Source organism: Schistocerca piceifrons, chromosome 1, assembly GCF_021461385.2.
Source record: "Schistocerca piceifrons isolate TAMUIC-IGC-003096 chromosome 1, iqSchPice1.1, whole genome shotgun sequence".
Classification (NCBI taxonomy): Eukaryota; Metazoa; Arthropoda; class Insecta; order Orthoptera; family Acrididae; genus Schistocerca; species Schistocerca piceifrons.
The window spans coordinates 365267353-365279639 of NC_060138.1; the positions used below are offsets into that span (position 1 = coordinate 365267353).

General features: G+C 39.7%; 1 protein-coding gene across 2 annotated transcripts in view; it reads left to right on the top strand.

The window, feature by feature from the left end:
- Positions 1-2964: 2964 nt before the first annotated feature.
- The window catches only part of LOC124785846 (dynein axonemal assembly factor 10), a 190936-nt gene continuing 181613 nt past the window's right edge, over positions 2965-12287 (top strand). For both annotated transcript variants that reach the window (XR_007015963.1, XM_047254215.1), the window contains exon 1: positions 2965-3276. Coding sequence is in view for 1 of the 2 variants with exons in the window: in XM_047254215.1 (XP_047110171.1) it covers positions 3100-3276 (177 nt within the window). In the remaining variant the exon portion in view is untranslated. The remainder of the gene's footprint in view (positions 3277-12287) is intronic.

The following is a 12287-nucleotide window of genomic DNA, read 5'->3' on the forward strand; positions in this document are numbered from 1 at the left end:
GCGGTGATATGAAACTTCCTGGCAGATTAAAACTGTGTGCTGGACCGAGACTCGGACTCGGGACCTTTGCCTTTTGCTGCAGAGTGAAAATCTCGTTCTGGAAACATCCCCCAGGCTGTGGCAAATCCATGTCTCCGCAATATCCTTTCTTTCAGGAGTGCTAGTACTGCAAGGTTCGCAGGAGAACTTCTGTAAAGTTTGGAAGGTAGGAGACGAGGTACTGGCAGAAGTAAAGCTGTGAGGACGGGGCGTGAGTCATACTTGGGTAGCTCAGTTGGTAGAGCACTTGCCTGCAAAAGGCAAAGGTCCCGAGTTCGAGTCTCGGTCCTGCACACAGTTTTAATCTGCCTGGAAGTTTCATATCAGTGCACACTCCACTGCAGAGTGAAAATCTCATTCTGGAACCATCTCAAGCATGTATCCCACAGGCTCAATTCGGCATGCTATGCATTGAGGATATTATCTGGAGTATGCAGCACAGACTGTACTAGAATAGTGTATTTTGGTTACTTTCAGTCCATCGTGTCTTACGGCATAGTGTTCTGGGATAAAACTCGATCAAGGTTAACAGATATTTTCAGAAATGAGCTATACAAATCATAACACATAATTCTCCAAGAATTCATTGTAGGCCCCTTTTCAAACTACTGAAAATACAATTTCATCACTGTATCTATTTAAAACCATTCTTTGTACAAGAGCACATACGAAACATATACATACAAATGAGGACTGCCACAATTATAATAATAGAAGTCGTAAGAATTTGTATGTAGAGAGAGTAAGGACAACACAAACCCAAAAGCATATAAGCTATTTTGGAATAAAACTTTAAATGCTCTGGCTGTGTACATAAAGGAAATAATAGATGAAGTAGAATTTAAGACTGACCTTAAAAATTACCTTTTAAGCAAAACTTTCTATGACATAGATGAGTACTTTGATTGCGTGTAAATTTATGTCAAAAATTTTGATTTTTATGTCTACATTGTACTTTTAAATGCCTTGAAAGTGATGTTCCATTATTATGTTTGTAGTACTTGTACTTGTATGATAACTTTGTTGTGACAATCATTTTTCAACATGGCAAATTATCTGCGGTTTGTCCATCATTGTCTTCTGCTACTTAGACATCAAATCTTTACATTCCTAAGCGCAAGGTATCACTCGTAACCCAACCACAAACTCTATGATTACAACTAAGGCCTTCACATTCCTCACACTATCATGTAAATGATTTACAGGAAGATAATAAAATGAAATGAAATCAATTGCACAATTTGTGATGTATGATAAAACTGAAGCAATTAAAAAAACCAATCAATCAATAAAATATTTTCAGCAGGCACAGAGGCATTTAAGCAAACATTGTTCCCGCGCCCCCTACGTAGATCGAACGGGAAAAAGTCCTAATAACTACACGTGTCCCTTGTCATGCTCTTCACGGTGGTTTTGCAGAGTATAGATGCAGATGTAAACTAAAGGCCCGTCCACACACAACGATCCGTCTGCGCAAATGTCTGCGCACATCAATTCTGCGCAAACAGATCGTTGCGTGTTGACAGAAGATTTGCACCAACCTGAGGTGTGTGCAAAACTGGGAGTTGGAAGTTTGAGCGAAACCTCTCAAATCTGTGGGTTCAAACCACATCTGCGCAGACAGCGTGTGGACAGGAGATCGTCGCAAATTTGGCGCGAAACAGCTGTTTGCTCAGTCTAGTGTTTGTATTTGTGCGCATTGGGCATTAAAATGGCTGATACTCGTCAGTGTTCTCGAGAGTTTGTAAGTGAATTCATTGAAATATATAGAAACCACACATGTTTGTGGTTAAGATTAAAAATAAAAAATATAGTGACCGAGACAAAAGACAGCAGCATACAATGCTCTAATTAAAAATTGCTGGCAGTTGACGCCTCGGCAAACAGAGAAACAGTAATAAAAAAATAAAATCCGTTGCGATCTATTTACCGAAAAGAGTTGTCCAAAGTTCAGAAATCTAGAAGATCTGGTGTAGGAGTAGATCAAGTTACCAGCCAACGTTATGGTATTTTGATCTGCTTGGCTTTCTTAGTGATCAAGAAACGCCAAGACCAAGCAGGATTACAATTGAAGATGAAATTGGAGTGTCAATGTGCGAGGAAATGGAACACGAGGTAATGTAAAACAATATGTTTCACATACGTTTATCAAAAGTTTATTCAAAAGAATATATTTGTGTGCAAACATAATAGAAAATTAACTGCTGTTATAAAAAAGAACTCATCCTTCAGGACAGCGTAAATAGCTTCATATGTGTTGGGTATTATTTCACTTAACGCTTGTTTCGATATTGCAGTTGAAAATTCCAAATCCTTGTAGAACCTTCCTGTTGCTAGGAATCTTAATGTTACTGCCAGCCGTTCATGAGGAGAAATTGCCCTTCTCATACAAGTATTTTTTCTCATAATATGAGGGGTTACAAGCTTTAAGAGATAATTATAAGTTTCGACATCCATCCGCAAATAATTTCGCCAGTCGTTAGGTGCGCCCTGCAACTCTCGCAGTAAATGTACGTGAGAAAACAGCTTTCGCTTTAGCAGCCACTGTCTACGCCATTTCGACCGCTTTCTCTGTTTCCTGCGGTTGGTCTGAATGTTTTTTGCAACACAGGTTGCGAACACAGACCACAACAGAACTTCCTCCATTTCTATAACTGAATTAAAGTTTTGACGTTTACGGGGAGCGTAGTCGCTTGCCATTGATATTTCTTTTCTACACCGACAGATGGCGGGCGAGTAGTCGATTGGTGTTTGTGTCGTGTGAACACACCACATTTGCAGTGATCTTTTGCATGTACAGACATCTGCGCCAATGTCTGCGCAGACAGATCGTTGCGTGTTGTCCGGGCGTTACTGAGCAGTGGCGAATTGCACAAACAGCGATCCACTGATTGAACCAAAGTATATACATGACACTCGAAGCAGTTGTCGAACGTTGTGCGAGGAATGTGAAGGCCTTAGTTGTAATCATAGAAGTTTATGGTTGTCATAGTTACGGGGTTACGAGTGATACCTTGCGCTTAGGAATGTAAAGATTTGTTGTCTAAGTAGCAGAAGACAATGATGGACAAACCGCAGATAATTTGCCATGTTGAAAAATCATTGCCATTTTCACTTTTTGATGGCAAGTGGATCCCTTGTTCGGCGAAGTTCGTAGTTCTAGGATCCAAACCCAAGGGAACTGGCGCTCTCCAGATTTATGAAATAACAGAAGGCGATGTTAAACTACTCCATGAGGTGAACGGAACTAATTATTTATTGTAAAAGAAAATAATATAAAAATGTTTCACTAGTGGGAGGTGCATCATGTTCAAACTCGTTGTTTGTTGGATCATTTTCTCATTAGAGGTTATCCAGCTTATTTCAAATTTCAGTGATCATTATATAAGGAAGGAGGGACCGGTTGCATATACACAGAAGGTGGAATAAACTCGTATTTATTTGTCCTTTGACTCTTCAGCACAACAGTACAGGACATGTCAATTACATTACAAAAATAATATTCCCTATACGGTTTTGTCAACATACAAATAGGAGTATTAGACTAGGTGAGGATAAGGCAGAAAGTTTAAATGAGTTGGGGGTGCCTCATACTGTGGTTCAGTAATAGATAAGGGAACATAAAAAGACAGCGTTAGTAACAGTCCACACAGAGATAATGTTTTAAACGCCATCAAGCAAGTTATTAACTTGGAAATAAATATATTTTACGATTTCAATACTAATTTCATTTTGATTGGGAGCAACTGCTGTTACTGTTGTCCAGCTTTGGTTTGTTTGCTACGGCAACAATCCCAACAAGAATAAAAGGATATACCACAACAATGATTGCTACTTTATTTCTAAGTCCAACTGTATTTCTTGAAATAGTTGTGAACTTCATTATAATTTATTGTCTGATCATGATAATCATATGGCCTGAAAAAATTGGCCCAATGAGATATATTTGGCAAGGAAGTATGAAGTACAGTTTCACCATATGATTTGACTGGGGCACACCATTGCCGGACAGTTTACTGGAGTAACTATGAGGAGACATTACCAAAGCTACACAGTATATGATAAATTTCTTTAAAATGTCGCTATAGCACTATAAATCCATTTTTCTGTTGCAGCAGATCAGGAATATCTACAGTAGAAACCTAGAGATATGACACTAGTGTGTGGGATCGAAGTAACTACACCGGGGTGAGAGAACCTTATTTAATGCCGCGACCTAGCTCTCAAACTTCAAGCAATATGGCAAGGCTCTTCCTCATATCATCAAAAAGCAAAAAATGTGTTGGCATACTACATGCAATAATTTCAAAATTCCTAAAAGCCAAGGGAATTTGGAGCATTATTAGGCAGAAAACTAATAAACTTTACAGGAAAAATGATGTTCTGCACCAAGATAAAACAAACACAGTTTTAGGTGTGGCTCATTAGCCATTAAATTCAGTGACTTTTTCTAAAGAGTTGCAGAGAGCAAAAATGTTTACTGTCACAGCAGAACCATTTGTTTTGTGTAGACATGCATTGGGTTCTCCACCAGCAGGCATAATCTTCAGCAACTCAACTGTTTTAGAGAGATTACACACACCATTAGGTTAGTGAAAGGCAATAACTCTTATCCCTATATTTCCAGCAAAGTACTGAAATGTTGTGCTGAATTGGGAGTGCCTTTTGTAATCACTCAATGAGGCTGTGTATATCTTGTATGTCTGGAATTTGCTGTAGTAGCACCTATTTATAAAAGTGAAGATAAAAGAATGTGATATCTAATTATAGACCCATCTTTCCTGCCCCCCCCCCCCCCCCTTTCCGTCCCCGCCCATGGTTCCAAAATCAAAATTTATTGAGAAGCTTATTAAAGAAATCTCAACCCTCTTGTGGTGATAATCTTTTAAAAACTGTTCAGTTTGGATTCCATGAAGGATATTGTATGGAGAAAGCAATGTATGATTTATAAACTCCATTTTATTACAACTAAACAAGAAAATGTAGCCTCTTGACATTTATATTAGTGATCTTGTGAAGGCCTTCAATTTCATATAGGTCTACCATAATTCTGTGCTATGCGAACCACAATGTTATGGTATTAAAGGCATTGCCTTTAAAAGGTTGACGTTATATATTAGCAAAAGAAAACAGCGTCAAATTAAGGAATAAAACTAATGTTCCTACAGGTTTACCACTTGTCCTCTTCTGTTCTTAACCTACATACAGGATTTACTAACATCACTGCAGGACTCTTCGAATATTGTTAATTTTGCTGGTGATAAAGTATATCCATATAGGTATCGCACACATCTTTACACAGCTAAGAGAATAGTGGAATAGATTCAGAGACAAAAGTTTATCACTGTTCTTGCAAAAACTCATGTATAATTCCAAGGAAATAAAAATGACTTAGAGGTGCCATAAGTTATAATTAGTCATCACACACTGAAGAAAAAATCCGTGTGAAATTTATAGGCATTCAGATGGATAATAAACTGAGGTGGTAGCAGAATATGAGTAAATTAACTAAAAATCTCAGCCCTCGTCTGCTTTGTGCCTATAAATCTCTACTTTTCTTTGGAGAAGCTCTAAGCAAGTGAGTAACTGTCTACTCAGTATCAAATGCTCTCTCTGCTCATGATGGATGCTTAGTTTGGATAAATAATATAGTGCCTTGCAGTACTGATACTCCTCAGTGGGAATCAGAATAATTAATGACTCCAGAAAAAATGTTTTTAAGAATACCATAGTCTACAAGAGATGATCTGGGGTGAAATTTATAATGAACCAAATGCTAACATAAAATAATGTGGTTCATGATAAATTCACATCATTGTTTGAAAATTGTTTTCCTCTTAAGCTAATTGGAAAGGATGCTAAAGAGGCATGTAAAACACCGTGGATATCTACATCTACATGACTACTCTGCAATTCACATTTAAGTGCTTGGCAGAGGAGTTCCAAAATGTTCCTTTTTTTAGTTTAAATTCTCATTTATATGGGCACCTAAGAATTTTGAAGTTGATGACATTAATTGCAATGAATGGAAAGAGGAAGAAAGGGCAGGCTGTAGTGGTAAGCAAACACAGGCATTAATCGAATCAGTTTCTATCTGGTTAATTATTTGAATAAGTAGATCATTCAGACAAATTTATTCATGAATAAATTGTTTGTAACTTGAGTAATGAGTAATGGAATGTCACTGCGTATTCTTTGTTTACTTCTTGCTCCAAATCTGTGACTAACGTTCGTTCCCTTACAGTGCAGTTTCTGTTTGATAAATAACTTATTAATGAACTGTACATAAATGTGAGTCAGTGGCACAGTAGTTCCAGACTACAAAGTCAGGAGTTTTATTCTGTGTTGGTTCTACAATTTTTTTCTATTACATATCACTTCTTTCATCACTAACAATCAGAAAAATACCAAGTCAAATTGAACCATGTTTCAAAGTGCGTGTTGAACATTAAGTCCCCTTCTGACTGGCTGTGTAAGTCAGTTTAGAGGTGGGAGAAAGGTAAGGTCACACCGCCTTTTCTAATAAAGCAACACTGTATTCAGACAAACCTCTGGTTGGACGATGGCTTTACCTGCTTCACAGTGGGGGGGGGGGGGGGGGGGGGGAATTCTTCGTAGGCAGATGACCCTAGCAGTTACACAACCCTGCTAACATAGCTAACATATGAAAGTATTTAAATGAACCAAAAATGAAAATGTAGCCAACACAAACTGTAAAATTACTAATGGTATTGGATATGGGTGTCATGTTGGTATAATTACACAACTCGTCATGTTTTTAGTGCTGCAAAATGAGTGGACAAAATTAGAACTCAGTTGCTAATGATGAACATCAACAGACTATTAATATAAAGAACTCTTAAATGTTTGTGGAGTGCTGCTGGATGTCCAAAGTCATCTAAAAGCATTTTAGGATTAACTCTGAGTAACTTTCTGTTAGAATGTGGAATAGTTTTTTGATCCCACAGGTGTCTATGCAGTTACATAGAGCTTTGAAATTCAAAAGCTTAGGAAGAGACACTGGGTTTTAGTACATAAAAGAGTTCATAACGTTGCAGCACACTGGCAGTGTTTTTAGTGAGAAAGTGTCAAGAGACAATTAGAAGAAATATTTGGCCTTTTTACCCAACTGCAATTATTGCAGTAATGTCTTACTTGTGATTTAAAAACAAATACTTAAACAAACACTTCACCTACATTCCTACCTATGACCGAAGGGGGTGTACAACCAACTACAGATGTATAATAGCCAAAGAAATGTCAAAGAAATTGAGTCATGAGTTTTGAATGATGTAATGGCATAAAAAGAAAATTTTATTTTGAATGTACTTTTGGAAGTGAAGCTAACATGGAATCACAATGAGTTATTTACCAAAAAGTGCAGCAGATTCGACAATTTCTCAACTTTTACTGTTGAAGATTGAGAGCTGAACTCATTTATCAGGAAATAAAGATTAATTCAGGAGATAACACACCAATATCATTTTTGCATTTTCGTTAATGTCACAGTGGCAAATTTTCGGAAATCAAATAAAGTTTCTGATGAGATGTTTGACAAAAAGAGTTGTTCTGAAAAATAATTTAAAAGCATTTAAAAGTACATTTGATTTGTAAATGGCAAAGAATTGGAGCAATAAATGTCATTGTATTTCAGATTTATCTATTATTTTGTAACACTTTGTATTCTCAGATGACGAATAAATGTTTTTATTCATGTAAGTCAGTTGTGATCTGAGTAATATTTGCTATTCATAAATAACAAATAATAATTTTTAACTGTATTCATTATTCATAACTCAAATTTCACCCAATCGGCTGGTAATCATATGCATATGCATATGCTCAATGTGAATTCGCAGCCCTTGTACAAGAGAATGCAATCGCCTGACATCCAGATGGACGACCCATGAAGCCATGCCCAAGTACTCACTCAGTTGTTAGTGGGTGAAGCCGCATCAGTAATTCTGGCAACTTCCACCAAACTATGCAAACTGTGTTCACCCTCTCTCTCCCACCTCATTGCCTCGTGCAAATTGGGCATGTGCTTGCAGTGCTCTGTTACTCACCATCTCTCAAAAGTGATGACTAAATTTGTCTGCTTTTTCCTTGACAGATATGAGTTGATCATATTCATTCTCTTCCAGAGATGGAATACGCTTAGTTCCATTTACAAATCTTACGTAATCATAGAAACTCTTCATCTTCACCCCATGAATTAATGTACCTCTACCATTTCTTTTTCAACTGTACTGTGTTCTGCATTTTCTATTTAATCTCATTACGTTTTTTGCTTTAGTATCCTGCCTTTGCCTTCCTTTTATGATTCCATACCCGCTATATACACTCCTGGAAATTGAAATAAGAACACCGTGAATTCATTGTCCCAGGAAGGGGAAACTTTATTGACACATTCCTGGGGTCAGATACATCACATGATCATACTGACAGAACCACAGGCACATAGACACAGGCAACAGAGCATGCACAATGTCGGCACTAGTACAGTGTATATCCACCTTTCGCAGCAATGCAGGCTGCTATTCTCCCATGGAGACGATCGTAGAGATGCTGGATGTAGTCCTGTGGAACGGCTTGCCATGCCATTTCCACCTGGCGCCTCAGTTGGACCAGCGTTCGTGCTGGACGTGCAGACCGCGTGAGGCGACGCTTCATCCAGTCCCAAACATGCTCAATGGGGGACAGATTCGGAGATCTTGCTGGCCAGGGTAGTTGACTTACACCTTCTAGAGCACGTTGGGTGGCACGGGATACATGCGGACGTGCATTGTCCTGTTGGAACAGCAAGTTCCCTTGCCGGTCTAGGAATGCTAGAACGATGGGTTCGATGACGGTTTGGATGTACCGTGCACTATTCAGTGTCCCCTCGACGATCACCAGTGGTGTACGGCCAGTGTAGGAGATCGCTCCCCACACCATGATGCCGGGTGTTGGCCCTGTGTGCCTCGGTCGTATGCAGTCCTGATTGTGGCGCTCACCTGCACGGCGCAAAACACGCATACGACCATCATTGGCACCAAGGCAGAAGCGACTCTCATCGCTGAAGACGACACGTCTCCATTCGTCCCTCCATTCACGCCTGTCGCGACACCACTGGAGGCGGGCTGCACGATGTTGGGGCGTGAGCGGAAGACGGCCTAACGGTGTGCGGGACCGTAGCCCAGCTTCATGGAGACGGTTGCGAATGGTCCTCGCCGATACCCCAGGAGCAACAGTGTCCCTAATTTGCTGGGAAGTGGCTGTGCGGTCCCCTACGGCACTGCTTAGGATCCTACGGTCTTGGTGTGCATCCGTGCGTCGCTGCGGTCCGGTCCCAGGTTGACGGGCACGTGCACCTTCCGCCGACCACTGGCTACAACATCGATGTACTGTGGAGACCTCACGCCCCACGTGTTGAGCAATTCGGCGGTACGTCCACCTGGCCTCCCGCATGCCCACTATACGCCCTCGCTCAAAGTCCGTCAACTGCACATACGGTTCACGTCCACGCTGTCGCGGCATGCTACCAGTGTTAAAGACTGCGATGGAGCTCCGTATGCCACGGCAAACTGGCTGACACTGACGGCGGCGGTGCACAAATGCTGAGCAGCTAGCGTCATTCGACGGCCAACACTGCGGTTCCTGGTGTGCCCGCTGTGCCGTGCGTGTGATCATTGCTTGTACAGCCCTCTCGCAGTGTCCAGAGCAAGTATGGTGGATCTGACACACCGGTGTCGATGTGTTCTTTTTTCCATTTCCAGGAGTGTAGATGTCTTACAGAACCAGCAATGTTCAAACAAACATAATAACTAGATTGCATGAACGTGAATGTAGCTGGAGATTTTGGAATTCTGACACCACATTTGCTGAGCATGTACTGAGGGAAACCGCAGCTAACAGACTCAGTCTCAAGTCCTTCACATCCTACTCCCAGCAAACAAAGCTGCATTTGTTGGAAGCCTGGAAATCAACATCTGATGCACAGCCAGCTCTTAATATTAAATGATCTGGAAACCACCCACATTATGTAGACTGTGACGTTTGCATACAGCTGAGTAAGTCAGAAAAATAATGCAACTGGAAATACTTGTTATCAATGAAAAATATAACCCAAAATTCTGACTTAGTTTTAAATGGTCAAGCACAGTTTCTTTTTCCATCTATTCAATTAAGTTTTAGTTATCCAAATGTTAGATTACAAGAACAAATACATCTATTTTTTCATTTTTCGTAAATTTAAAACTTTTCGCACAATATAGAAAAGTAATACTTTCCTTTGTAAATGCCCTGTATCTCACAATTTTGTTTATGATCTCTATCAGTACAGATATTGAGACTTGACGGATGAAATAGTGAAGGCAGCAGAGGATCAAGTAGGTAAAAAGAAGAGGGATTTTAGAAATCCTTGGGTAACAGAAGAGATATTGAATTTCATTGATGAAAGTAGAAAATATAAACTGCAGTAAATGAAGCAGGCAAAAAGGAATACAAACATCTGAAAAATGAGATTGACAGGAAGTGCAAAATGGCTAAGCAGGGATGGCTAGAGGATAAATGTAAGGATGTAGAGGCATATCTCACTAGGGGTAAGATAGATACTGCCTACAGGAAAATTAAAGAGACCTTTGGAGAAAAGAGAACCACTTGTATGAATATTAAGAGCTCAGATGGAAACCCAGTTCTAAGCAAAGAAGGGAAAGCAGAAAAGTGGAAGGAGTATACAGAGGGTCTATACAAGGGCGACGTACTTGAGGACAATATTATGGAAATGGAAGAGGATGTAGATGAAGATGAAATGGGAGATAAGATACTGCGTGAAGAGTTTGACAGAGCACTGAAAGACCTGAGACGAAACAAGGCCCCCGGAGTAGACAACATTTCATTGGAACTACTGACGGCCTTGGGAGAGCCAGTCCTGACAAAACTCTACCATCTGGTGAGCAAGATGTATGAGACAGGCGAAATACCCTCAGACTTCAAGAAGAATATAATAATTCCAATCCCAAAGAAAGCAGGTGTTAACAGGTGTGAAACTTACTGAATTATCAGCTTAATAAGTCATAGTTGCAAATACTAACACAAACAAATGGGAAAACTGGTAGAAGTTGACCTCAGGGAAGATCAGTTTGGATACCATAGAAATGTTGGAACACGCGAGGCAGTACTGACTGTACGACTTGTAGAAGATAGGTTAAGGAAAGGCAAACCTACATTTCTAGTATTTGTAGATTTAGAGAAAGCTTTTGACAGTTTTTACTGGAATACTCTCTTTCAGATTTTGAAGGTGGCAGGGGTAAAATACAGGGAGTGAAAGGCTATTTACAATTTGTACAGAAACCAGATGGCAGTCATAAGAGTCAAGGTTCGTGAAAGGGAAGCAGTGATTGGGAAGGGAGTGAGATAGGTTTGTAGCCTATCCCCAATGTTATTCAATCTGTATATTGAGCAAGCAGTAAAGGAAACACAAAAATTTGGAGTAAGAACTAAAATCCATGGAGAAGAAATAAAAACTTTGCTGTTTGCCAGTGTCATTGTAATTCTCTTGGAGACAGCAAAGGACATGGAAGTGCAGCTGAATGGAATCGACAGTGTCTTGAAAGGAGTATATACGATGAACATCAGCAAAAGCAAAACGAGGCTAATGGAATGTAGTTGAATTAAATCAGGTGATGCTTAGGGTATTAGATTAGGAAATGAGATGCTTACAGTAGTAAATGAGTTTTGTTATTTGGGGAGAAAAATAACATGGTGGTCAGCGTAGAGAGGATATAAAATGTAGACTGGCTATGACAAGGAAAGCATTTCTGATGAAGCGAAATTTGTTAACATCGAGTATAGATTTGAGTGTCAGAAAGTCTTCTCTGAAAGTATTTGTATGGAGCGTAGCCATGTCTGAAAGTGAAACATGGACAATAAACAGTTTAGACAAGAAGAGAATAGAAGCTTTCGAAATATGGTGCTACAAAAGAATGCTGAAGATTGATTGGGTAGATCTCGTAACTGATGAGGAGGTACTGAACAGAATTGGGGAGAAGAGGAGCTTGTGCCACAACTTGACAAGAAGAAGGGATCAGTTGTTAGGACACATTCTGAGGCATCAAGGATCACCAACTTAGTACTGGAGGGAAATGTGGAGGGTAAAAATCGTAGAGGGAGACCAAGAGATGAATATGCTAAGCAGATTCAGAAGGATGTAAGTTGTAGTAGTTATTCAGAGATGAAGAGGCTTGCACAAGATAGAGTAGCATGGA